General features: G+C 37.1%; 4 protein-coding genes and 1 long non-coding RNA gene across 9 annotated transcripts; 3 read left to right on the forward strand and 2 right to left on the reverse strand.

Moving 5' to 3' along the window:
* The first annotated feature begins 752 nt into the window (after positions 1-752).
* Positions 753-3,898, forward strand: LOC7459924 (outer envelope pore protein 37, chloroplastic). Its single transcript, XM_002310346.4, has 6 exons — positions 753-1,348; positions 1,441-1,530; positions 1,775-1,945; positions 2,206-2,300; positions 2,731-2,851; positions 3,506-3,898. Exons 1-6 carry the CDS (start codon positions 953-955, stop codon positions 3,635-3,637), a joined length of 1,005 nt encoding a protein of 334 aa, XP_002310382.3. The 5' UTR covers positions 753-952; the 3' UTR covers positions 3,638-3,898.
* Positions 3,899-4,391: 493 nt separating this feature from the next.
* Positions 4,392-11,103, reverse strand: LOC7465611 (uncharacterized). The gene is made up of 15 exons (XM_052454552.1): positions 10,873-11,103; positions 10,546-10,759; positions 10,379-10,447; positions 10,176-10,266; positions 9,905-9,971; positions 9,653-9,699; positions 9,007-9,177; positions 8,781-8,879; positions 7,898-7,966; positions 7,163-7,351; positions 6,845-6,983; positions 5,944-6,088; positions 5,381-5,491; positions 4,898-5,299; positions 4,392-4,791 (listed from the first exon to the last, which is right to left on the reverse strand). Exons 1-14 carry the CDS (start codon positions 11,005-11,007, stop codon positions 5,292-5,294), a joined length of 1,554 nt encoding a protein of 517 aa, XP_052310512.1. The 5' UTR covers positions 11,008-11,103; the 3' UTR covers positions 4,392-4,791; positions 4,898-5,291.
* A 68-nt stretch (positions 11,104-11,171) lies between these two features.
* LOC7465610 (uncharacterized) lies at positions 11,172-12,911 on the forward strand. Its single transcript, XR_002982936.2, has 3 exons — positions 11,172-11,453; positions 11,918-11,996; positions 12,700-12,911. It is a non-coding gene; the product is annotated as an uncharacterized LOC7465610 (long non-coding RNA).
* A 767-nt stretch (positions 12,912-13,678) lies between these two features.
* Positions 13,679-19,622, forward strand: LOC7459923 (type I inositol polyphosphate 5-phosphatase 13). 2 transcript variants are annotated; one of them, XM_024605167.2, is made up of 11 exons: positions 13,680-14,899; positions 15,239-15,491; positions 15,652-16,465; positions 16,681-16,805; positions 16,976-17,060; positions 17,162-17,321; positions 17,424-17,464; positions 17,550-17,817; positions 18,023-18,146; positions 18,238-18,598; positions 18,914-19,622. In XM_024605167.2, the coding sequence occupies exons 1-11, from the start codon at positions 13,810-13,812 to the stop codon at positions 19,259-19,261; spliced, it is 3,669 nt and encodes a 1,222-aa protein (XP_024460935.2). In that variant the 5' UTR covers positions 13,680-13,809; the 3' UTR covers positions 19,262-19,622. The 2 variants fall into 2 exon arrangements, with proteins under 2 accessions (XP_002310380.4, XP_024460935.2); XM_002310344.4 differs by having other exon boundaries at positions 13,679-14,899; positions 17,162-17,464.
* A 159-nt stretch (positions 19,623-19,781) lies between these two features.
* Positions 19,782-25,655, reverse strand: LOC7459922 (ankyrin repeat-containing protein At5g02620). 4 transcript variants are annotated; one of them, XM_002309678.4, is made up of 4 exons: positions 25,408-25,655; positions 24,185-25,318; positions 21,960-22,369; positions 19,782-21,104 (listed from the first exon to the last, which is right to left on the reverse strand). In XM_002309678.4, exons 2-4 carry the CDS (start codon positions 24,906-24,908, stop codon positions 20,247-20,249), a joined length of 1,992 nt encoding a protein of 663 aa, XP_002309714.2. In that variant the 5' UTR covers positions 24,909-25,318; positions 25,408-25,655; the 3' UTR covers positions 19,782-20,246. The 4 variants fall into 4 exon arrangements, with proteins under 4 accessions (XP_002309714.2, XP_052310389.1, XP_052310388.1 ...); XM_052454429.1 differs by having other exon boundaries at positions 24,185-24,634; positions 24,755-25,655; XM_052454428.1 differs by having other exon boundaries at positions 24,185-24,634; positions 24,695-25,655.
* Between the last annotated feature and the right edge of the window lie 1,185 nt (positions 25,656-26,840).

Raw genomic sequence — 26,840 nt, forward strand, 5'->3', positions numbered from 1 at the left:
TAATTTTTTTATAATTTCATCATTCTATAATGTTATCTCAATTTCAGTCAGATCATGAATTTAACATGTTGACCTAACTTGATCCAGACCATTTTTTATTTATTTATTTGTTGTTATTGTTGTCGTCTATTTTTATCATATCATAAATTTAATCAAGGTTATTGAATCCAATAAAACCAATAATATGACTTTTAGATTTCTCTTATTTTTTAAAAAAATATTATAGTCACCTAAACATTTTATTTCACTTTGAAAAAAAAATTTAGTCTGCCTACTTCTTTATGTAGGTCACCAACCTAGTTGCTTTTATATTCCATCTTGAATTTGCTTTAAAAAAATGATATTTCATTTTATATAGGTAGATAATTTAATTTTAATTTTAATTTCTAATAAAACATAGAGATTATTATGTTAGCAATAGTGTGCTTATCCATAATAAACTAAAATCTTTGTTGCCTCGTAATTTTGATACAATCAAATTTTTTCTTTTTATGAATTAATTATTTTATCTCAATATAAAAAAATATAAATAATAAAAATATATTTAGTTGTAAGGATTGAGATAACAAAAAATTATTTTCAATTTTATTTTTGCAAATAACATATCCTTTATGTAACTATATATTATATTAAGTATTGTTAACTTATCTAATAACTAAAGATTGCATATTAGAATCTTTTAAACAATCCAATGTTATTGAAAAGATTTAAACTATATGAAGCAAAGCACAACATTACTTAATCATGGAGATCAACTAAGTTCATACAAAGAAAATTTCAATTTTTTATTGATCTCCCAAAATCAAATCAAAATCCACAAGCTCCCCCATCTAAATTTCCGCCTTAAAAATCCAAAAATTCCCACAGGGATTTCCTGTTCTCTCTCTCTCTCTCTCTAAAAAAAAAAGTGGGAGAGAATCAAATATCAATCACCCTAACCACCACCACTACAATGGCTGAATCTTCTCCTCCCCCTCCTCTTCCACCAAGCCCTAACCACATGGTCCCACCGATCCCACATACAGACCCACCTCCACCTCCACCTCCTCCTCCACGATCATGTAAAACTTGTTTACTTTCAAAAAGACCAAAACTTAGAGTGACCTCTGAGTTTGACAGTGACTCTTCTTTGTTCTTCCACAAAGTTTCCTGTAAGCTCCTTGATAGCTTTGCAAAGTTCAAACTTTCTTTTCAAAACAACAACAAGGGTGAACTCTCTCAACCCCAGTTTGCTTTCACTTCCAAACTACTCTCCATTCATTATGACCTTGAAGAAGATAATGCCCTTGTTAAGGGTTCTTTTGATCTTGGTCCTAATTTGCATTTTAAGGCTGCCCATGATGTCAAGGTCCAATTTTTTCACTTCAACTTTGTTTCTTCCATGGTGGTTCCTTTCTTTTTATTTTTTTATTTTTTGACATGGGTTGTTGTTGTTTGTAGGCACAGCAAGGAGAGGTGGCTATGGTTGCTGACTTGGGTGATCCTGGTTATGCACTTGAAATTTCATCTCCTGTTCCAACTGTTGGAGTGGTAAGTACTAAGCTCCACCATTTTTCATTCATGTTATTGTTAAACAGTGTAACATTTTCAAAGTTGGGAACTTTTAGGGGATTCAAAAGTTTGTTCTTACTTGTTTTCTGGCGACTCACTGGGGAATTTTGGCTTGTGGCTTTGGGATATTGATTGGGGTTGGAGGAGAAAATAAAAGATGGTCTCTTTTTGTATTTTTTTCCCCCTCCTTTTGTTCACATATATGGTCTTCCTGTTGTTGCAGCCGAGGGCAACCCTAAAATTCCCGCTTGGTGAAGTTTCATTGGAGGAGAAAGAAGAGGAGGAACTAAGGAGAACATTGTCAGTTAGTGGTGTTGTCAAAAGTCAGTTAATGAATGGCCTCTGCACTGCTCAATTTAGTGATGAAGATTTGAAACTGAAATACTGCTACAAGGTAAGGCTATATTTCACTAAGATCGTTTTTGCATGTGTTGTCCGATTAATTGCCCGGGCATCCTCTCGTACTGGTCCCTGATATCTATACTTGTACAATGAATATAATTTTTGAATGGATTTTGGATTATGCAAATGAGTTATTTTTGCCCAGGTGGTCTCATGGCTCTTTCTGGATTGATTACATGCTTTATGTGGTGTTTCGGTGTCTTTATAGTGCCTTTATATAGGATATGCTGAAGAGTTTTGAATTCATTGCAGGATGAGGCACTTTCCATTATCCCTAGCATTTCACTGCCTTCAAATGCTTTATCATTTGCATTCAAGCGTCGGTTCACTCCTTCGAATAAGTTGAGGTACAATCTCTATACACTTTATCCAAATCCAGGGGAGGAGTATCCTCTCTTTCTCTCTCCATACTCTGAAGTCCTTGTTTCATGTCTCGTGTTATATGTCCTTTTGACAAATGTGTTAACTTGGATGATGCATGTCCAAGATTTGTATCGCTCCTATAAATGAATGCATGACCGTAGTCATCCTCAATAGTTTCTTGTTTTTAAGAGGGATAAATGTCTGTCTTTCCAGTTAGTGGAGAAGGGGAGAACACACCCTAGTAACTTATCCCAATCCGCAGACTTGCGATGTAGCTCGATTGACTGTTTTTCAGGGAATTGAAGAGAGGGTGCAAGTTCCTTATCAGATTTTAATATTATCATTTTATTTGGACATTCATCTATGTTAATGTAGATTCTTAAGCGGGTTGTTATGTATTAATGTGTGATGCAGCTACTGGTACAATTTTGATACTAACAACTGGAGTACTGTGTACAAGCACACCTATGGGAAGGATTTCAAGTTAAAAGCTGGTTATGATTCAGAGGTGCGTCTTGGCTGGGCATCGCTTTGGGTAAGTTTTCCTATTTATTAAGATTTTCAACCATTGCTTTTCCTATTTGTCTGCAATTGTAATTATACCTCAACCTATTGGGCAAGTGTCACAATTTTTGCACTCGTACAGTGACAGTCAATGTTGATGGGTCTTCTATCTCTTAATGATAATTTAAACTCATTGCAAGCTTGTTCTGATTAGTGATAATACCATTTTGTCATTTTCCCCCTATGTTATAAAGATTTGTAGTTACATAACCACTCCTTGTTGTACGGGCTAAAGCAGAGAGGGTAGTGCCTTTGATGTTTTGACATGGCATTTTTGAAGTTTTGCCTTTATGATCTACAGATTTAGTCCATTTTTCTAATGTATATAGTTTTGGCTCTTTAGCACCCAAAAAAGACTAATTACATTGAAGTATGAATATGAACAACTAGCATAATATGTTACCGTCGCATTGCCAAGTATGGTAAGATTGCATCTCAAAAGTCAGTAACTTTTTAGGAATTAGGATGCCATGATACTTGGAAGAAGGAAATAGAAATTCAATAACTGAGGATCATAACCCTTTTCGCAACTTAGTATATGTAAAGTAGTCACGTTTCTTATTTGGTAACGGAATTCAAGAGGCGTTAATATATGACCTTGTAATGCACAATCTCAATGCTGTAGGTTGGAGATGAAGGTGGCAATGCAAAGACCGCCCCGATGAAGATGAAGGTCCAATTTATGCTGCAAGTGCCACAAGATGACATCAAAACTTCAGCACTAATGTTCCGTGTTAAAAAGAGATGGGACATATAACAGTACGGTCTGTTGATGGGACTCCCTTGTTTCTGTTAAATGCGGGTTCCACTTGAGTAGTTCTGGGTCTTGCCCATCTGTGATATTGCTACATAAGAACGTCAGTTGGTTAATAGTTTCTCCTTGCAAGAAATCTCTCTTCTGTGGGTGTGGGAGCTTAAAGTGGATATCTAGTGAAAGGAAGCTCCTGCTGAGATTTTTCCCATGGCATGTTGTTGAAGTTGGCATTATTATAGTGCAGGAAAGTCTGTTATTCGATCATCCCTTTGCCAAATTTTAGTAGATCTAACAAATTGTTGAATAAAAATAAAATGAACCATGGTAGTTGCTGCTAAATCAAACCGGCTATAAATGGCAGGAAAACTGCTAGTGCAGAAGAGAAGGTTCTTGTGGAGACAAGCTACTCTCTTTACATAAGCGACTGTTCGAATTGGTCTCCATTTAAACAGCCGAAGCTAATTAACTTGATTTGCCTAGACGTGAACAGGCCAAAGTTGAGTTGATCAATTTTGTCTCAAATTGATCCGAGCGTAGAATGTGTTACTGAAAGCATTTCAATTGAACAGATCCTCGTGTCTTTGGATCTGAATTGGGAGCATCCAACTGCTTAGCAGACCTGAACGCTAACTGCTCGAAATTTACAATTTAGAAAGTTTGCAACTTGAAAGTAAACCCTGACCACAACCACAGCCAAGCCCCTCAAATGTGGTGGCAGCCACCGTGGTTATGGAATTACTAATCACCTGAAAATAAGTGAAAATACAAAATTCTCCACTGTTGTCATCCTAGATTCATATATACCAAGCGAAGCAAATGTCAATTGTCTAGAATTTTCGACATGAAAGATGTCCTCTTACATTAGAAATTCAAATCCTTGAGACAACTTTTCAACTCCATTAAGTTTTCTATGGCCAATAATTGGATCAATGAACTATAAAAATTGGATGCCAACTTACAAATACAGAAGAAATTGCCGTTTGTAGGTGAGCAACTTAACTATTGTTTCTCATAAGATCCAGATGTAGTATAGTTACAGGTGAGTTTCAGTGGGTCACGACCACTTCAATTCAAGGCTTTGCATAACAGAGCTGCAATACAAGAACTGTTTGGCTTCAGAAGACTAACATGGTCAAGCCTCTCTTGAAGCAAGATTACTGCCAAAGTTAACAACTTGGTTTTAATATGCAAATGCTCAGAGAAAGCAGTAAAACAAAAATAACACAGCATGAGAAAAAGAAAAGTAAATGGAAGGAAGCAGACCTCTACATATGTACACAGAGCTTTGTGGATTAGGTCAGTCAGTCGTCGTTGTTAACAAGGTCATTTTCATCATTATCCTGCTCGTATATCTGATATTCCCCATCACTGCTTTCACCATCTTGCTTTTTGTCAACACTGGCGTCCATCGATGGGAAACTATTTAAGAGTTGTTGCAAATAGCTTGTCGAGGTGTTCTCCATAGCTAGATGCAGGTGTGTATATATAGGACACACAAAGCAGCAACAATATAAGGGCAGGTTTCAATAAAAAAAAACATTGCTATAGAGAGATACTTACTGCAAATTTTTTTTCTTCTGTGCACATTTAAAACATAACAAAGGATGGGAATGATAAAAGGATACAGGAATAAAAATTCAACGAAATATTGCCAGCCTCACCAGCCTACAAACAAAAAGAAAAAACTTCAAAATGCTTTATCAAAGGAAACTGCGCAAAAAATGTGTAAAGCAGACATTTGATTACCAAATCCATTCCATGTATCCAATTCCTCTTCACCATCATCAGATTCGAGTTCGTCCACCTCAACATCAACTTGATTTTCACTAGCTTCATTGTTTTTAAAGGTTTCATGATCTAAAAAGAATTGAGAACCAAGCAGGAAAGAATTTAACAGCCAAACACACATTCCTACAGTACTCTCATGCCAACTATTGCAAGTTTGCAACTATAGCATCATTCAAAAAACAACCTTCACTGATAGCTCAGCCAGAGTTCAGAGTAAGGCGCAAAATAATGAAAGGAAAGAAAAAGAAAAAGTGAATAAATATGAGGAAAGGAAGAAGAATAAGCAAAGAGAATTATTGCATGCTAGAAAAACCATTGTTTATTTATATGTTTGATAAATATAAAAGCTCAAATCACTTTTGGTCATAATGGTTTGAAATTCTTACAGATTCGTACTCATGAGACTATTTCAAAAAGTGTAGGATGGCACAACAAATCGGAATAGATAAACTTCATAAAAGATGAATATTACTATTTAAAGCAAAATTGGACAAACAACAAGCGCAGGAGTTAATTTAAACCTTCATTAGTTTGCTGATGCTCCTCCTGAACAGGTTTTGGTGCATCTTTGTAAATGCATAATCTCTTTGACTTCATAAATTTCTCAGAAGCAGCTTTGAGAAATTTTTCCGCACCAGTTTCTGGGTATAGTGATAGGAACCTCACCTTTACACAAAGTCTTAAACTATAATGCACATGCGGTGATAACCATCCTGTTTCATACTGCCAACTAAATTACATTAATCCTTGATATTTAAACACGAACAAACATTAAACTACAGAAACAGTTTAGATAAAAACATGAAAGTATATAAGTTGCCTCCATATGATAAATTTTATCCCTGTCATGACCTGTTAACAAGTCATGAATTTATAACCAAACTACCCTCATCCCAAGACATGCAGATGTAAGCAAATCATCATGAATGGTCAATCATTAGAGATTGATCAATTGAACCAAGTAGACGAATGAAATTTGATTCTTTGTTAGGATTTGCTATTTCTTTTGGATTTTTGTATAGGAATGGCAGTCTACCAGCACGCTTTCCATCAAAGATGTAAAAGTAAATATACTGTAAAAAGCTCTATTTCTTTATGTGGTAGCTCATGTTGTTTATTTAATGGTTTAACAACCTGATCAAATAGAGTAAAAGGCCACAAACTTAGGTACAGTGTTCAGAATTGAGATGGACACTATGATAACAAATCTTGGCAAGTACAATGTGATGAATTTACTATGTGATTTGTATTAGACATGGAAGAGAATAACACTGAAACATGCAGTGTATTTTGATATTTGATGCAGCACCATACATATATGTGCAATATGTTCTGCTGTATTATCATGCTCAAAGCTCAAATAAGCACACATGCCAACACATATAATATCAATATCAACACAGCTCAACATGAAAAACTCACAATGCAACTTGTCTGCTTCGAAGGCTTTTGTATCTCTTGTTGAATGTAATCATCATCAAGTTCATACACCTGGAAAGAATATTGGTTTCTGTAAGGAAAAAATCGAAATTTGCATAAATCCTCCCATCTATGCTTCAAGCTGCAAAGTCACAAAGACGCACAATCAGTATGTGGATGAGCTTTGGCATGGAAAAAGTAAATAGTCTTGGCGTGGAGATATGAGCCCCTTGTGGACGGTGCATATCAGTTCTCAAACATGTAGTTACATACATAAATCACGTGGAGAGATCTAGAAAGGTAACAGGACAATAAAGAGACCATGTCAATTGGCATATCATAAGCTTCAAGTAGCAGCATCTATCATTGCCAATCCAAAGACCTTGGTATAGGAATGAGGTTGGCCTAGTTGTTGACAGTGATTTGATGTCAATAGAACTCTTTTGCACAAGCTTATAATATTCTCTAGGAAGAGGTGTGGTATCATCCATCATCCTCAATGCCATGGTCCTGGCAGTAAAAACATTGCCTCAATAACTTAGGGGGAAATTAGTTCATGACTCTAAGTAACTACAAAAGCGAACCTAGGGTCTGTATGACACCAGTAGACAGCTCAGCATAGGTGTGCATCCAAGGAGCTGGTCTATGAGTTATAAGGCCCTGTGATACCATCAATGGCAACAAGACACCCAAATGGGCATTAAGCTTTGGGATCAAAAGATTTGAGGTAGGCCAGGAACTAAATGATGCAATGACATGCTAGTGGATGCACTGTGAATGTATCAGAAGCTTCAATCTGCCAGGTAATTGCACACCTGAAATGGTGCTGCCACTGCCCTGCTTATACAACTATTTTGGCCCTGGCATGCTCAGACCAGTCCCTTGTTTAACGGTGCAACAAACTATTGCACTACATTAAGCTGAATTGTTTGAGCTATCTTCAAATACTGCCACAGACTTCCCTTTCAATTTTGATGATTCCAGTTGGGATAGATTAAACTATTCCAAATTTCAGCATGGCTATGATACAAGGTAAACGTGTGAAACAATACTTACCCTTTGGCAGTGTTAGCATCACAGTAACTTTTTAATTCAGGCGGTACTCGAAAACCAATGCTTTGATATCTGCTAAAGAAAATACCATAGATGAGCATATGTCGAACACAGATTTCATGGTTCTCCAATCCAGATAAACACTTCAAAAGCACTGCATAGAAAGCATACTGATATGGAAACTCATGCAACAAGTTAAAATAAACTAGAACATAAGAGCAACTGAATTTCAAATTTAGTTCTCTTCCGAGCGACTCACTATAACGAGTTCTCATTCTCGTAGAAGAGAAATTTCTCTGACATGACAGTAGAATACTTAAGATTCTCTTCCAAAAGAAAAAGGATTAACCACACATTTAAAACCAACTGCAAGCTATCAACAATAAACATGGAAGGAAAGGGAAAGTGACATAAAATGCCAAAGGCTGTAAACCTGATCTATAAATCTAGTAAATGGACACCCAAGAGTCTGAACCTGGACCAGTAATATCCACACAAAAATTGCCCACAAACATCATGTGCTTCCCAAATTACTGTTTTCCTGGAGAAAGGTACATCTTTCCTCTGCTATAATGTTGGAAACAAGCTTGTTTAGTTTGTTTCAGGTGATGAAAAAGAACAGAACAAGCAGTTCCTTTGTGGGGATGATTAATCATGATTCATGGCACATCCTGAGGAGGCAGACATCTTTCATAATCTCTAAACCAAAAGACACAAGATTCTCAATGAACCGCCCTTTCTAATGCCTAATAGGAGCATGAAGACTTCTTCCATTCACATGCAAAAGAAACTAACTGACCAGTTCCTTAAAAGCCACTAAAAGAAAGAACATTAGGATCTGAGCCAAGAAAAGACCCAAAAAGAATGTTGAGGTAAGATCTCTCACCTGCGAGAATCGGGATCTTTGCGAGGATCATATCCCTTTCTGATCCAGAACTTCTGAAATGGTCCACCTGAAAAGTAGTACCCGACTGTGAGCAGAAGCCTGCCAGTTTAAACCAATGAAAGGTGATTACTCACATGAAATCAAACCTGTCTACTTGCCAGAAAATATCCAAATGAAGCAACCCCGAGCAACCCAACAAAGAATTATCAGAATAAGAGGTAGAAACCTTTTAAGTGTCTGGTAGGTAAATTTAAGATTCTTATCAAGCAAGCGTTCAATCAGTGAATATTTGGGCCATATAGGCTGCTCCTCAAACAGCTTAGATACAACCATCTGCCACTCCCACATTGGTGTGCCTTCTGTTATGAATTCCTTCCAATTTATTTCCTTAGGAATCTGTATGAAAGCTAAGGGCTGCCAAGTAAAACAAACAAGACTTTGTAGGATATAACTTGAATTTTTTAAGAGTTCATTGTTAGGTTTCATTGTAATGCTTTGTAGTTACTGCTGATGCCTGATGGGTATAATACTATAATCCATAACTCAACAAATAGGAACGAACACTCATCAAGAGGTCTACACAATAGAAATGCACTACATGTGGTCTGTACACAAGAAACACTTCTTAAACATAAAGAGCTCCCCTACCACAATTTAAAGAAATAAATCCAATCCAAAACATTTTAGAAACCACCCCTTAGATCGTTAGAAGGGTGGTTAACCCAATCAAAACATTATCTATTCTCTTGACATTCAAAAGCAATGGAAAGGCCATGGATACCGAACAATGTTCTAATATAAGTATCATTGTAGACAAGAAGGACATGAAAACATAATTACTCATGAAATGAAAGCCATGTAACATCAGGATATCTTCAACATCCTTAAAATCAATACCAAGCGCTGGCTCAAAGGTCATCTGCACAATGGAAAGTAAGAAAATGGTTAAGTTTAGCATAATGCTTTGTGAGTAAGATCTGACAAAGAGTAAATGTAATGAGATCTAACTCACAAATTGAGTATACAAGCTAATCTTGTAATCTCTGTACATGCCATGAAACCACATTAACATCTCACCTTAGTTCAGTGATGACTAGAAAAACCAATTCATTTTTATTCAATACCTTGGGATGAGTTTCTGGAAGTTCATCTTGTTTCTTTCTTGAACTTGATGTTGATGGTGGTCTTAACCTGAAGACATGAAAACTAAAATCAATCCTACAATTATTTGGCAATCTAGATTCCAAAAGAAACACTTATCAATCCCCTCTAACAGCATTTGTTGTTCCTCCTTCTTGGCACCGTAATCAAAGCCCTCCATTAAAAATTTGATTACAAAGTCAGAACATCATATAAACAACATGGGCAAAAGCATTCAGAAACAGAGCTTCTTACACAATATTTTCTGGCACGTCTTTGAGTGAAAAAAGTGGAGGCGGTAGCATCATCACATCATCCGGACCCAAATCCATTAGACCAGGTTTTTCTACAAAATCAAACAAACAGTATACCAAAACAAAAAAATTCCCGGTTTTATATACAAATGTAAACACTATACAAAAAACAATTGCTTTGAAAATATGGTTCCTTCATCTCACTACAATTCTTCCATCTCTTCCTGCCAACATCAGCATGAACTGGAACAACATGCTCGTAATCTGCCATTCCTACAAAAAATTCCAAAAGAGAAAGAACCCCAAAGCAAGAATCAAACTTTATCCCTTATTCAATAAAAAAACATAAAAGAAGACAGTTCCATACTAACCCTCAAAGTAATATGCCTCTGGTATTCTAGCAACAATATCAGCATGAAACTCATCTGTTTCTTGCTTTGCATCATTAATGGGACTTGACTTCTTCTTTTTAGTAATTTTCAATAACATACTGTGACAAGAACGAAGCTCTCCTGACACAGGATGTGAGTATGGATCCTCAGGGCGAAAATACAGTTCCAACGTATTAGATTGTGAACTACGAGCCTAATATTCCAAATTCAAAAAATTAACTACTAAAATTAATCACTAATAACACATAAGAAAAGCTGAAAAATAAAGGGCTGTCATTGGGACTTGGAGCTTGTTTGTTTAAGTACCTTGAGAATTGATTCAGTTCCTCCAAGAGTTTGGATAGCTCGAGATGTTGAAGAAGGATAACCTGGATAATGAACTGCAAAACCCTCATTCCTTGGTATCAATCCACTCACTTTCCCTTCTTTTATCTCTCCCATTCTTATTCTTCTTGTCGCTCTTGCTCTTTGCAGCAGCTCCTCTTCAGAAAAAGAAAATGGTAATGTAGTTTTTCTCTCAAGCCCCGAAAGAAAGAGCAAACAAATATAAAGTTATGGGCTTTATGCAAAAAGGAGCCTAATTTATGGTCTTCTGTTGAAAGCCAAAAGGCCTAACATAAGTCTAGCTTTTACTTTTTTTTTTTACTACAACGTTCTATTACTACACTCCTCTCCTCCTTCCTTGGGTCTCTCTCTCAGTGGCATCATCATCAACCACTAGAGCAGCTGTTCCATATAGAAATTTGTGGATTGGTGCCACAAACCTGAGGATGGACAAGAAGAGAGGAGAAGGAAAGGATCCAAGTGAAAAGGAGAAAGAGGGCACAGTGTTAAATTCAAACCTGAGGCTCATCAAACGCAGCAATTCTTAACCACTGACTCTTCCGGTAACTTTCTTTCTTTTCTTATAGAGAATCACCTTATTTCAACTAAAAGATTTCAAATTTGCTTCAGATTCCAATTGGGGTAAGGAAATTTGCAGGAAAAGCCTAGAAACTGAAGCTTTTTGAGTCCAAGGTACATCATGGTTATAGAGACGTCATATTGTTAGTAAATGATGTAATTTAGGTGGTTGGAGAATTGTTGGGAGTAGGGATTGACACCATGGGATTTAGGTTCAAATTATTGTGATCCTCTATCTTTCTTTTATAACTAGGGGCTGATAGTTCTATTGAAATCTACTCAGTGATCATGTTGGTGGACCTCCTTATAACGTATCAGTCTCTGTGCACTTCTCTACCTTCAGTTTTTTTCCTCTGTTTTCTAATCTTAATACCATAACCAATAAATTCTAGTTTGTCAGTTTATTCTATTCTTACTAAGAGTGAGTTTATCACCCTTTTTTTCCCAGTTCTGAAGAGGTGTTGCATCCCATGGGCTTCAAGGCTGCAACCATTGTTGATAATGAACTTGCAATTGGAGCTTGGAAGGTACATCAACAACGTTTTCTAGATAAAACTAATTCACGGTTTCCAGCTTGCAAAAACAGTCATGCTTTTCATGGAATACCGCTTAATTCACAAAATACTGTATTGTAAATTGATTGAATGTTAAAGTTGTCCATGATTTCTCCATTGCCATTCATTTTCCATATCATTTGTGAAGGGTCTGGATTCAGTCCAGTAGAGCAACCACCACCTGGTGTAGCCCTCACCTTTTTTTCCCATGCCTTGTTGTGAACTACCTATTGTTTTTATCAAAATTATATATTTAGGAGTTTTGGTGAGAGTCACTTCTTGATTATGGGTATGCAAGATAGGGTTGGGCCAATCTGAGAGTATAGGGTCAGACTACTTCCAGCACGCTACATTAATTTCGAAGTCCTTTTTACCAATAAAAGTAAATCTATTATGTTTAATGGCCCAAAAGCATATTGAAAATTTAACCACTCCCACTCCACCTGATTCTTGTTACAATGACATAGCAAGGAGTGCACTGTGCACGTTCATTCCATTTGCAAGAGGGATTTTTAGTTAGTAGTTCTGATTTATATACTTGGACATGGCATATGGTGTTTTTTTTCCCTCTAGCGCATAAGATTATTTGTTATTTTTTCTTGAAATGAATTTAGATTACACTGATGGTTAGTAGAGGATGCTTAAGAAATGATGTTTTCCTTGAGCATTGCTGCAGGGAAGAGAAAAGTTTGGAAGATGGAAGAGGTCTGCAACCCAATCCTAATGATGATTGTCATTTCCTCCCAAGGAGACTTTGAAGATCAATATAATTAATCTCTTTGCTATATAAGAGCCACTCCAACCATTGTAAATTTCCCATGGAACCTTTTTTATAAAAACAATTGTTAAGATGTTATAATACTTTTGATGCAACATGCACGTTCTCTATGACAGCTCGTTACTTTTACAACTTCAATCCCATTAGTATCAACTAATCAACTTCAAACTACCCTCTGGGAATGTATTTATTAATGATAACAATCTCTACATCTTCTGTCCTGTCCCAACGATATGGTAAATCATAACTAGGAGATGAGATAAACAAATTTAGCATGACTACCACGATTATGTCCTTCAAATTCTCTACCCAGTAGCTTTTACAGTTGTGACTTGAGAAAACAAATTTAAGAAAAACTATAAATTTTAGTTTTTTTAAACCAAGATTTCAAGAGAATCTTTAATTAATATGATCCATACAATATGTTAATTAACCAAATATTTTAAAAAATATAATTGAAATAAAATATAGTTTCAATCATACAGGCGATCTCAATGCAAAATACACACTAAATTTCACAATCACCTGTTCTTGAGAATAAATTGGGAAATCCTAAGGGTTTTCACATCGTTGGATAGGATATGGATTATCCTGGTTATGCTCATTATGGTTCCAAAAGAATTATCTAGCTTAAAATATATGATGCTCTTGTTGATAGAACAAATTCTACATCCTTATCATCCCCAATGGCTAATGGTTTTCCTCCTTCTTAATACAAATGCCATGCCATAAAATTCATTACCATCTTCCAAATTCTCTAGTGCTGACCTGCAAAACAAATATTTTGATGTGATGTAATGTAATGTAATGCTAATTTTATAATTTGTTTTTTAATCACACCCTCCTGTGCGATCATTATCATGACCAAGTTGGGAGAGAGGATAAGTCAGTGTAAGAAATAAACAAATAATTAAACAACCTTAATTTAATTTCACATCTAATCATATATCTGTAAGAGGCCCTGGAAAGCGATGCCAGCATTCCTGTCCTTACGCGGATCAGCATAATATGCCTAACTCTTCGCTCTCTCTATTTTCTGTCTATCTGCCTCTTCCTCTTGAACAACACCCCAACGTGCTCTCCTCTTTCCTTCTCCTTCGGATCCTTTCCTTTAGACTCATTCTTCTTCTTCTTCTTCTTCTCCTCCTCCTCCTCCTCCTTCCTCCTCCTCCTCCTTTCAACATTTCCAACTTTTCTTTTGAATATTTACTTATATCTGATCTCGTCAATATATATATATATATATGTACACCACCATCTTCATGGTCATCAATGGATCATGATAGAAACAATGACATTTTTGAAGATGAAGATAAAGAAGCTTTACAAGGTCTATCTCCTGTCCCTCCACCCCCGCGAAATATCCATTCTTATAGCCAGCAGCTCCGTGCCACCTCTTCAGGACCTACTGCTAAAAGACACGACAAAGGTAGAAAACACAGCCTTGATGACATCCCTATGCCTGTGGTTTCTGAAAGTTTCTTTGACGTCTCTTCCTCTGACGATGAATTCTTCCTTCATTCCTCTTCTCCTTCTAACACCACTCGTTCTCGCGGTGCCAGCGGTGAAGATTTCTTTGTTGGTGCTGACGATGATCAACTCAAGCAATTCCAACCATTGCCTGAGTTCATTGGAAATGGAAGTGGGACCGGAATCTTTAAGTATCCAGCACGTTCAGCCATGCACGGTGGACGGCCACCTTGTCTAGAACTTAGGCCACATCCTTTAAGAGAAACTCAAGTGGGGAAGTTTTTGAGAAACATTGCTTGTACCGACACACAGTTATGGGCTGGTCAGGAGTGTGGGGTAAGGTTTTGGAGTTTTGAGAATGCATACGAGGCTGGTAGGGGTTTAGGTGGGAGAGTGAGACGAGGCGATGAAGATGCTGCACCATTTTATGAGTCGGCGAATACCTCTCCTACATTGTGTTTAATGGCTGACAGTGCTAATAGATTGGTTTGGAGTGGGCATAAAGATGGGAAGATTAGATCTTGGAAAATGGATCAACATTTGGACGATGCTAATTCTCATTTTAAGGAAGGATTATCATGGCAGGCTCATAAGGGTCCTGTTCTTTCTATAGTTATGAGTTCTTATGGTAAGCCAGCTTTCTTCATTTTATTATATTGCTTTTGGAAAATGGTAATTAGATTTCAGTCTAATATTAAATTATGTTCTTGGGGGTTATGTAGGGCTAAGACATGCATGGCATCTGAAATATGATTAAAAAATTCTAGGGAAAGACACGAGTTATTGTCAATTAATCTCATTTCATGATCTTTGATTAATCACTGTCGTCAATTAATGTTGTTGAGTACTTACCATCTCTTGGTACTCATTTCTTATCTGTTATACTTGCCAAAACCTTTGATAAATTTGGCATGTTTTTGCTTTTCATGGCTCTAACTTCAAATTTGTTGTGCTTTGATACATGTAGGTGATCTGTGGTCAGGTTCTGAGAATGGTGTTATTAGGATTTGGCAATGGGATGTCATTGAGAAATCTCTCTCTCTTTCATCAGAGGAAAAGCACATGGCTGCTTTATTGGTGGAGAGGGCTTGCATTGACCTCAGGAGCCAAGTCACTATATATGGTGCCTGTAGCATATCTTCTTCAGATGTAAAGTGCTTGTTAGCTGACAATGTTAGAGCTAAAATTTGGTGTGCTCAGCCTCTTTCCTTCTCTATTTGGTATTGTTTTCTCTCTGAACTTCCTAGAATGTCATGCGTTCTTTAAAAATTTTCGATAAATGTTCAGTTTTGGGGGATTGAGGATGCCATTAGGCTATGCCTCGGCCACAAGTTTCTTAAATTTTACTCGTGAAGCTTTATAAGCATTACATTTCTGCAGGGATGCTCGTACAAAGGAGCTCGTGAAGGTATTCAATACCGAGGGCCAAATTGAGAATCGAGCTGAACTGCCGTCAGTGCAACAGCAAGATCAGCCAGTAGAAGATGAGATGAAGGTAAAATTTGTACACCCATCAAAAAAGGAGAAATCCGGGGGCTTTCTGCAACGTTCACGTAATGCTATAATGGGAGCAGCAGACGCTGTTCGCCGAGTTGCAACCAGGGGAGCAGGAGCATTTGTAGACGATACCAAGAGAACAGAAGCACTAGTGCTGACTATTGATGGAATGATCTGGACTGGATGTTCCGATGGCCTTCTTGTGCAGTGGGATGGGAATGGAAATCGTTTACAAGAATTCAGTCATCATTCTTCTGCTGTTCAATGTTTTTGCACTTTCGGAACACTGATATATGTTGGCTATGTGAGCGGTATGATCCAAGTATTGGACCTGGAGGGGAAAATGATTTCTGCATGGGTTGCTCACAGTAATCCTGTGTTAAAAATGGCTGTCGGAAATAGATATGTTTTTAGCCTGGCAAATCATGGTGGCATACGTGGATGGAGTATTGCATCCCCAGGACCTATTGACAGCATAATACGATCAGAAGTGGCATCGAGAGAACTAGAGTATACAAGACGGAACAGTTTCAGAATTTTAGTTGGTACATGGAATGTCGGTCAAGGAAGAGCATCCCAGGACGCCCTTAAAGCATGGTTAGGTTCTGCTGCATCAGACGTCGGCATTATTGTTGTTGGGTTACAAGAAGTAGAGATGGGTGCGGGTTTTCTTGCCATGTCTGCAGCAAAAGAAACTGTAAGATCAAGTTGGTTTACTTTCATTGGAATGGATCATGAAAAGTTCGTGTACAATGAATACACGCAGAGAGAGAGAGAGATGCTTGGATGAATTCCTAGTTGTTTAATCACAAATATTGATTCCAGATAAACATCCTAGAGTTTAGAAAAATCAACACTCTGGATTTTTTCTATGTTGTTCTGCACATTATTTTGTTTGCTGCTTGTTTGTAGGTAGGACTTGAAGGGAGTGCCATTGGGCACTGGTGGCTGGACAATATAGGAAAAGCCTTAGATGAAGGAAAGACTTTTGAACGTATGGGTTCCAGGCAGCTTGCAGGCTTGCTCATATCTCTTTGGTAAGAAATTTAACTTTAATGTGTGTTTCATATTTAACTTGTTATTTTCACGAGAAAGCTCCCAGTTAGTATTTCCTTCCTTTGAAGTATCATCTTAATCCTGTCTTCGTGCCCTAAGGGATCATCACTTTTATAGTTTATTACATCTGATATTTTGAGTTCTCAATTAGGGTAAGAAAGAATCTCAGAAAACATGTTGGTGATGTTGATGCTGCAGCAGTTCCATGTGGCTTTGGACGTGCAATTGGTAATAAGGTTCGTATGTCTATCTTCATAGTGCTTTATCGCCAATATAAAACCATTTCATTTGCTGTGCGCCATTTTTTTTGGCATTGCTGACTAATCTGTCCTTGCAGGGAGGTGTAGGTTTGAGAATTAGAGTTCTTGACAGGATAATGTGCTTTGTTAACTGTCACTTGGCTGCACATTTGGAAGCAGTCAATCGGCGCAATGCTGATTTTGATCATATTTTTCGAAACATGGCCTTTGGTCGGTCATCAAATGTTACGGCAGCTGGTATGGTGCGATTCCTGTTTTTGTGTTGCGTTCTTGCCTTCTCCACATTTTTATTTTGGATGCTTTATGTTTCTGGCTTCCCACTGGTCCTATCTATTGCAGCTGGTGTCTCAACTGCCAGTCACACGGTTAAGGGTACTCATGTACGTTATAATGACCCTTTTATAGTTTCTAGGATAATCTTTATTGGGCATGACCTATGAGTTACAAGGTATTGGGGCTTCACAGGCTGCAAGTACAACCCATGAAGAATCCAGGCTTGATTTAGCTGAAGCAGATATGGTGGTGTTTCTTGGTGATTTTAATTATCGGCTTTTTGGTATATCATATGATGAAGCAAGAGACTTTGTTTCACAAAGAAGCTTTGATTGGCTTAGAGAAAAGGATCAGCTCAGAGCAGAGATGCAGGCAGGGAAAGTTTTTCAAGGAATGCGTGAGGCAGTCATTGCATTCCCTCCTACTTATAAGTTTGCAAGACACCAACCAGGTTTAGCAGGTAAAATTTCGCAGAAATGGTAGAAGTTTTGGCATCCCTTTAGTTAAGACGGTTCACAGTACTGGAAATGAGCTTAAGCTTGTTTGAAAATCTTAAACAGATTACCTCGATTGAGTTTGCTTCTGAATTCTTATTCCTTTTTATTAAGCAAAATATTCTGATTTATCATTCAACGTAGAATTTTTACCATGTGTATCATCCACAGGATACGATTCCGGGGAGAAAAAACGCATTCCAGCTTGGTGTGACAGGATAATATACCGTGACAATCGATCAGCTCCAGTGTCTGATTGCAGTTTAGACTGCCCTGTAGTCTCATCAATTATACAGTAGGTTTCACAGTAGGATAATTTTGATGCTTCCCTTCCCCCTTACAAGCAATTCTGCATAGCTCTGATATTTGATTTTCATGTTCAAAAGGTATGAAGCTTGCATGGATGTCATAGAGAGTGATCACAAACCTGTCCGCTGCAAGTTCCATGTTCAAGTTGCCCATGTTGATAGATCAGTGAGGAGACAAGAATTTGGAGAAGTGATCAGGTCTAATAAGAAAGTAAGGTCTATCCTCGAACAATTACCTCATGTGCCAGATACCGCTATAAGCACCAACAACATCCGCCTTCAAAGCCAGGACACAGTCGTCTTTCGAATCACCAACAAGGATGTTAAGGAAAAAGCCATATTCAGAATTACCTGCGAAGGTGTGTGCACTGTCAGCGACGACAGAGAGGAAAACACTTATCATTCACGGGGTTTGTTTGGCTTTCCAAGATGGCTCGAGGTAATTTACTATTTTTTAAACTTGATACAAGTTTATAGAATCAGGTTGTAAAATTAAATGCCCTGAACCCAAGCCACACAGCAGTATCAGTCCATGCACGGCCAGCAAGTTGGCTGGCAACGTAACAAGGACATTTCATCCAGAATGATCTTCTGTAACTATTAATCTTGAAGAGTTTACCTTCATACTATCTGAATCTTTTATTCCCCTCTTCAGCCTATATACCTTTTGTTTTCAACCACTCTTTCCATATCTGATTCAAATGAAACTTTTCGTTTCATTCTGAAGTAGCTTCTTTCCTGTGTCTGGATATAGGTAACACCAGCAGCAGGCATAATTAAACAAGACCACTTCGTGGAGGTCGCAGTACATCATGAAGATTTCCGTTCCTTAGAAGAGTTAGTTGATGGAATCCCACAAAACTGGTGGTCCGAAGACACACGAGACAAGGAAGCTACATTGTCTGTGAATATCCAAGGCAGTAATAGAACGGAGACACAAAGTCACCAAATCGTTGTTCGACACTGCTACTCAGCCAAGACAGTGCGCATCGACTCTAAATCAAACAATTCTTGGAAAGGAAAAAGAGGCTCAGTTCACCGGTCTGACCTTAGGCAACTAAGTGGTTCCTCTGATATGGTTGATGATTTCCGAAACTTTTGAAGCTATAGTGAGGTCTTATAGAAACGGGCAGGACTTGTTGACATCACCTGGAAGCAGCATTGAGGTTGCTTGATCCAATACCAAGTCATTAAGTCTTCGATGTATATACTCTTGGAAATGGTTCCCATTTCATCATGTTGAGAACAGGTTCCTTTAGTTTATGATGGCTTGCATATGTTGATCTCTGGTGAGAATTCTTTATCTCATTCTTTTCCTAGAAAAGAAAAAAGTCGAGCACTGTAATCAAATCAAAGCATATTGTACTATATTAGTTTTTCTGAAGATTGCAGTAACAATGTTGCAATTTTCCAAATGCCCGTTTTGTAAGCTTGGAACTATTTGGAGTTTTGTTTTCACCTGTCGTAGCAGATTAAGAGCTAGGAGCTAAATGAGCATGAATGCTCTAGCATTTAATAGCTGGAGTTTGTAAATCCTTCCATTGTCGAACCTTTTCAGTTTACTTGGTAGACTAAATTTACGCAAAAGAAATTTTCCATCTAAACTGAATACAATCAAAACAGGGATGTAAAGCTTTTCTCCATTAATTAGATGGATCCTGTTATTACTACATTTTCTACATACTACGCATAAAATTCAAGCAGACCCTTGTACAGCATCAGTCATTGGCATCTTCATACCTGCTTTGAGCTTCAATCGAATCTGTAAGAAACCATCAAACTCAGATTCACACCAGATCTGAGCTCATCCAATAGGAAACCACCAAGAAACCTGCAGAAGGAAACCAAAATCGTGTTGAGGAAGCTTTCTCAGAGGTCCATGTACAGCCAGAATGAGAAGATGAGTGCCTTCCTCTCGATTGCTGAGTGTTATGTTCATCTCAAAGCATTATTTAGTAAATCAACACCTTAGCTCCACTTCTGACATCAAATTCTATAACCACCAGAGAGTGAGCGTAGCAATTTCATATATAGAGTGAGATAATAGTCATAGAGTCCTGGTTTCAGCTCTCCATATTCTAATGTCTTTAGAGTGCATACATCCTCTTACATTCACTGTTCAAAATCTCTTGATCTGATGCCGCGGACATAGAATAAGAGCGGGACCGACTTTCTCTCCTTATATTCCTTAAAGTTGACTCCTCCATCCTATGTAAAATGACAAAATAGCACATGGAGCCAATTGTAGCGAGCATGATTATGCCACCAAGGACTGTTGCATAGATAGCAAGCCACCTAAATTTCTTACCCACCACCACATAAGTAAGAGAAATAAAGGCCGCTGAAATGAAGAGGCAAGCGAGCCACATGAGTTTGTTAATAATAAACACAAGCTGCTTCTTTCCCTTTTGTTCAATCACAACAACAGACGTTTGGACTACAACGACAGCCAGAGAAATGAATAATGCCAGGCTGTCAAATATGATGAAGACTAAGAAAGCAGGATTTCTTGCTACATGGGCTTGCCCAATTGCTGCCCCATCAGTTTTCTCCTCAACATACTGGCCAGGCACAGTGAAAATGGCTGCAAAAGCAACTGTAGCAATGAGAACCGCAACAATAGTTGCATTATTTATAGCATTGTTGAGGCCACTAATGTGTAGCTTCTTCAGCTTCTTGGCAATTTTCTGCACCTTGAAGCCAGTTTGACGGGTCTGTTGGAGCTGGGACTGGACATCATGTTTTATGGCACTGACAGTCTGCTTTAGTTGCTTTGCTGAACTAGGGGGCTTTCCACAGTCTTTGGAATTGTTAGCCCCTGCTTCCTTCAAAATGTATACAAGGTCTTGAACCCCAAGTTTTTCTGCAATGTCTAGTGGGGTCTCTCCAGCTTTGTTAATAGCATTGATGTTAACACCCTCGACTGATAACAGACAACGTACATTCTGCAATTAAATGATGAATCTCAATGAATGTTGCCAAACAAATATAAATTCTTTTGAATAGATGAAAAAGAAAAAACAAGAACTAAGAGGCAAGTGAAGAAAACATGATGTTATCTGGTTACAACATAAGATCCAATAATGCCATTATAAATAGTTTAATTTTTGTCAAATCATAGCCCCAAGATACTCCACCCACAATTATCTGTTGAAGTTATTTACAGTAAGAGTCTCCTTTGACATTGTTTTCATTCCTCAATCAGTCAACTTTCCAAAATGTCTCAAGCAGAAGAAATCACTTCTTTCGACAGGGATATAAGATATTACAAGGTTTCTCCTTAAAATCCGTTCTGTGTATTATACAATAAATACCTGAGGTTTTCATTGAAAATCCATATTTCAAACACAGAAAATGCAATTAATAGCCAACTCCATAACATATTGCCAAACGATCAATTTTTGACATCATTTATGCAAATCATTTCCAACACTGTTTGAGAAATGGAGTGTTGAACATAAAAAAATAAAAGTCACATATAATGCATTTCATCGTTTCTGAAAGTTGTTTGGATTTAACAGAAAGTGAGAGGATAAACCTTATCAAGGATATGATGGTCAACAGTTACTGTGCGACTAGAGCCATAATCATAACGAATCTACCTAAAGTTTTTATGTTATCTATAGAGACCCTAAGTTGTAATGATCACCAGAGTTCATGCATCAACAATATATGTCTCACTACAGGATGCTTATGATGAAACAGACTTCATCAAGGAACACATCCTGCATCGCTGTAGTCTCTAAGACATGTAACTAACTCAATAAGAAAGGGTGAGAGATAAAGAAATGAGAAAGTACCTGAGCACGCCCTTTCTTTATTGCAACATGCAATGCTGTGTTTCCCTTATTGTCTTCCACATGCATAACAGAGGGGTCAGGTTTTAGCAATTCCAGCACAATTTCCTCATTTTGCCCTTTCACAGCCATGTGCAATGCAGTTTGTCCTTTTTTATCAGTCCTAAAACCAGTGCTTGAATCCTTGATTAGGAGGGACCTCACAACTTCCAAGTGCCCCATCCTTGCAGCTGAATGGAGGACAGTCTTACCATTATTCCGTGCAATCTTAACAAGATTTGCATCTGTTTCTAAAAGAAGATTGACCACATCAATGTGCCCTTGAGTTGCAGCAGTGTGTAGAGCAGTTGTACATGATGAATCAGTTGTCATGGCCAAGTTGGGGAACACACCCAAAAGCTTCCTCAAGACATCTGCAAAGTTTAAGAAAATTAGAAGTGACAACCAAAATTTTTTTAAGCAGAACATTTTATCTTGCATTGCAGATAGCCACTACAAAAAATTTGTTTGTCTTGTTTTACACCTCAACACAGCCTCTAGTCTCAATATCAGATAAAAAAAAGGTATGCAGTAGGTTCATATTCAATGCAAAACTCTAGCAACATCATACAAAAAATAAATCGGCTGAGATCTGCAGCACGGAGGAAAAGGATTCATGTTACTGTCCCCAATGAGTTTGACCCTAATGCTCAAGTTAAGTTTCTGATGGAAAAGAAACAATGCTAGAAAGATTCCTAAGCAGAAAGAGCAAGAGAAATACATGCACACAGGTAGATGAATTCAGAGACTAAAAAAAATACTAGAGATGAGAAGGCTTGAACTACATTGAGTTCTAATTTCATGCCCATCACTCCAAACTCTGGAAATTCATACATTATCAGGTTCGAGCATCCATACCCAATGCTTTGAATCTCAAACAGGTTAGTTTGTAATGGAGTCAAAATACAACATGAAACGCTGACAGAACATTGCTAAAAAGACATTGTGGACAGTGGCTGTTCATGAGACAGTGGCAAATTCAGCAGCAATGGCCTATGCGAGCAGTGGGCTGATGCGAGTTTGGACTTGGACTTGGACGATGGACAGTCCAAGGCAGGCAGCAAACACAGCAGATTTGACAGCATGGAATGACAGTTACGCAGTAGTATAGTGGATTGTTATGACAGTTATGATCATGGCTTAATGGGGGAAATGGGTGTCCAGATCATGGGGGCATGGCTGCTGAACATGGAAACATGGTTGGGATTGTTTCTCAAGACACTAAGATGATGGTGTCATGACGTCAAAACCACCCACTAAATTCATGAGGGGGGGGGGGGGGGCACTACTTCCTAAAATGTAGAATGTAGAGATAATAGTTTTATATTTTGTAACATTTCATATGCTTGTCTATAAATAGGTTGTGTAAGGGATGCTAACTTGGGTGTATAGCATGCAAGTTTTGTGCATCGCGCGCGCACATACAGATTTGTGTATTTCCCTTTTGTTGAGATTAATAAAGGTTGTAATTGTTTCCTGTAATAATTTGTGTGCTTTGTATACATTGCATCCTTTCTATTTATGTGTTCTGCTTGTCTCATAACAGGAGAGAGTATGGGGAAACCTTGAGGAGAGGGGAAACATGTAGTTGCTAGACAAATATGAGTGGATAGAAAGAGGAAAGGTTGAGTCTTGCAGAGGGCTGGGCTGCCGCATAGGAGCTGGAAAGTTTCAATGAGAAATTAACCCTATGACACTCCCCCATTTGGGATTGTGGCCCAAATGGAGGTTGGCTAAAATTCAATTTTTTTCTTAAATTTTTTTTTTATGTTTTCCGATCGTTTTGATGTGCCGATGTCAAAAATAATTTTTTAAATTATTTTGATATATTTCTGAGTGAGAAGCACTTTGAAAAGCAACTATGCTGCTATACTATCAAACACCCCTTGACCAAAATCCATGTAGCTCATATGAAAAACACTTGACATATCTCATGAAATTGGGGGATTCTAGTATCTTCTGGACATGATTTGCATAATACTTGATTGAGGACTTTTTCTCTTGTCAATACATGAAAGTATTTGATAGCATGCAAGGAATGAGATTAAATCATAGGAAAAATGATACATGGAAAGAATGGAGCCATTTCGTCAGTTCAAGTGAGTTAACAACTGTTATTAAAAAACATACCATCAAGATGTTAATGGAGAACAAAAGTTACAAAGTGCAAAATCAGAATGATTTCTTACCAAGATGACCCTGCTTTGCAGCCACATGGAATGGATCATACCCATTCCTAGCTGCAATAGATGCAGTCTCCAGGTCCATGGATTCGAGCATTTCAGCAACAACCTCAGCATGCCCATTCTCTGCAGCTGCATAAAGAGGAGTTTCTCCTTCATGATTCTGCATTGCCAACAGAACCTCCAAATCAGTGCCATCAGAATTCTGAAGGATCTCTCTCACTCTACTCAAATTCCCAGTACGTGCTGCCAAATGAATCTGTGAGTCACCTCGCTTTCCAGGTGAATCTTTAGTCTTTTTCCTCTCACCACCACCAATAAAACTAAGTTGTCTCTCCATCACTACACGAAAACTCTTCTGTTTATCCAGAAATCCACGAAAACCCTTCTCCACTCCACGAAAACTGGGGTGTTTTTCAATCACTCTATGAGAAGCTGACCCATTTTCTGCTACACCTTGAAAACTGGGGAGTTTTTCCATCACTCTATGAGAAGCTGACCCATTTTCTGCTACACCTTGAAAACTGGGGAGTTTTTCCATCACTCTATGAGAAGCTGACCCATTTTCTGCTACACCTAGAAAACTGGGGTGTTTTTCCATCACTTTCTGTTTATCTGGTATTCCTTGAAAACTCACTTGCTTTTCAAACACTTTCTTTTTGTCAGTTACTCCGCTGAAACTCCGCTGCCTTTCCATAATTCTTCCATTGAAGCTGCTTTGTTTCTTCATGGTGATCACACACGGTATCTCACAGACTTATCAATCAATCTCAAAATTGTCAATCCCTTGCTTCTAACTGAAACCTTGATTCTTTAATTTTGAAACCCAGAAATTACTTTCCTTTCAAAATGGTCATGCACAAAAATCCCCAGTAATAAGCAAGTCTCAAATAAAAGACACTTCCTTTAGCATCCTCTAAATCTCGATTCTATGATTCTAAAGCCAAGAACTCAATTCCATTTCACCACGGTCAAGCATGAATTTCACACAATCTCAGTCTTATCTTATCCTTGAGAATAATAACAGTTACTCTATATACTTGAAAACCCAGTTCCCAAACTTACAAGAAACGGTCACCAACTTCTTGGGGGTGATAAAGTCTCGAACTTTGATAAGCCAAACTGAACAGCATCCATCCACTGTACATTTTCAACACTTTCTTTCTTACTTGTCAAGATGATAATCAATCAATCAAATACAGAAAACCCAGAAAGTGAAAATTCAATACCTGACGTGAGAAATGAAATCCCAAAAACTGAAACTTTCAATTTCCACCACAATATGAAATATCAAAACCCCAGCAAGTGATTTCAAAGAAGCTCGACAAAATCTAACTTGTTTTGACAACTAGAAGCTGGAAGGGACAAAATATCATCAGCAACCAGCTGCTTTTTTCATGTTCTCTCTCCAAGGATGCTTTTATTTTAAATGAACTGGTGAAAAATGGAATCTTTTTGACTTTTAATTGATTTACTAGTAGCTGCTTTATAGACTTACGATAATGAAAGAAAGCCACAAAAGCTCAATACAGAGAGAGAGAAAAGCCCCAGCTGTATTTTTCTTGTACTAAACTTGAATTCAATTAATCTTTTTATTTTATTTTATTTGAGGATAAGATAGTATTTGTTTTGATAATTTAGTTATATTATTTTAAAATTTTAAATTATTTTGATGTGTTGATATTAAAAATAAATTAAAAAAATTAAAAAAAACATATTTTTATATATTTTTCAATTTAAAAATACTTTAAAAAAGAATTATTACCACAATACTAAACACACCGATTGATATAACATAATTATATGGATTTAGATGTGTTTTAAAAATAATTTTATCTTAAAAAGACAATGTTTTTCTTAGTGTTTTTTAATGATTTTAATATGCAGATATTAAAAATAAAAAAATTATTTTAATATATTTCGAAGCAATAAATATTATACACCATGATATTAAATACACTTAATGAATTTTACAATATATCATTAATTATTAATGACCATATAGATATATTATTTGAGATGATATGTATTTTTTTTACAATTTTAAATAATGTTACAAATTGAAGTCTAAGATTCTCCTAGTCCTAGGCACTTGATGATCTAAACTTAAATTAAATCAATAATAGGATTAGTTTAAGATCCTATCCACTTCTAATTAACTTTTTTTTTTTAATCTTTTAAATTATTTATTTATTTGGTGTAAGAACATTGTATAAAGAATACCATCTTTCATCTATAAACTTAATAGTTTGGTGATATTTACCCTCACGGTTTAAAATAAAATAAAATTGAGATCCATTTTTTTACCACCTTAGGAAGGGAAAGCAATTCTATGGCTCTGCTGCATCTAGCCAGTAAATCTACCCATTTGCAGGAGTGTATGAAGAGCATGTTAGCAAGAAGTACTCATCCCATTTGCATTTTGGGTAAGATATTTTATAGAAAAATATTTTTATATTTATTTTTTGAAAAATATTTTTTATTGTAAAATATTTTATAAAAAATTATTCAATATGAAATATTTTATAATCAACCGTCAGAGTTAATTTCTAAAAATTATTTTTAATTGATGAAGTTCCCTGAAATATTTGTAAAAGATATTCATGACCGTTAAATATTTGGCGTGAAGAACCAAAATAAGAGGGGCGGGCATCCAAGCAAT

This window comes from Populus trichocarpa, chromosome 7 (assembly GCF_000002775.5).
Source record: "Populus trichocarpa isolate Nisqually-1 chromosome 7, P.trichocarpa_v4.1, whole genome shotgun sequence".
Lineage (NCBI taxonomy): Eukaryota > Viridiplantae > Streptophyta > Magnoliopsida > Malpighiales > Salicaceae > Populus > Populus trichocarpa.

Excerpts from the sequence above, each read along its gene's own strand:
- LOC7459924 (XM_002310346.4), top strand. The coding sequence starts at position 953 with ATGGCTGAATCTTCTCCTCCCCCTCCTCTTCCACCAAGCCCTAACCAC. Across the intron at positions 1,531-1,774 it reads CTGTTCCAACTGTTGGAGTG|CCGAGGGCAACCCTAAAATT; the intron begins GTAAGTACTAAG and ends CTGTTGTTGCAG. Across the intron at positions 2,852-3,505 it reads TTGGCTGGGCATCGCTTTGG|GTTGGAGATGAAGGTGGCAA; the intron begins GTAAGTTTTCCT and ends TCAATGCTGTAG.
- LOC7465611 (XM_052454552.1), bottom strand. The coding sequence starts at position 11,007 with ATGGGAGAGATAAAAGAAGGGAAAGTGAGTGGATTGATACCAAGGAAT. Across the intron at positions 10,760-10,872 it reads GAACTGAATCAATTCTCAAG|GCTCGTAGTTCACAATCTAA; the intron begins GTACTTAAACAA and ends TTGGAATATTAG. Across the intron at positions 10,448-10,545 it reads AGAGGCATATTACTTTGAGG|GAATGGCAGATTACGAGCAT; the intron begins GTTAGTATGGAA and ends AATTTTTTGTAG.
- LOC7459923 (XM_002310344.4), top strand. The coding sequence starts at position 13,810 with ATGCCTAACTCTTCGCTCTCTCTATTTTCTGTCTATCTGCCTCTTCCT. Across the intron at positions 17,465-17,549 it reads ACACGGTTAAGGGTACTCAT|GCTGCAAGTACAACCCATGA; the intron begins GTACGTTATAAT and ends GGGGCTTCACAG. Across the intron at positions 17,818-18,022 it reads ACACCAACCAGGTTTAGCAG|GATACGATTCCGGGGAGAAA; the intron begins GTAAAATTTCGC and ends TATCATCCACAG.
- LOC7459922 (XM_002309678.4), bottom strand. The coding sequence starts at position 24,908 with ATGAAGAAACAAAGCAGCTTCAATGGAAGAATTATGGAAAGGCAGCGG. Across the intron at positions 22,370-24,184 it reads TGCAAAGCAGGGTCATCTTG|ATGTCTTGAGGAAGCTTTTG; the intron begins GTAAGAAATCAT and ends TAAACTTTGCAG. Across the intron at positions 21,105-21,959 it reads TAAAGAAAGGGCGTGCTCAG|AATGTACGTTGTCTGTTATC; the intron begins GTACTTTCTCAT and ends ATTTAATTGCAG.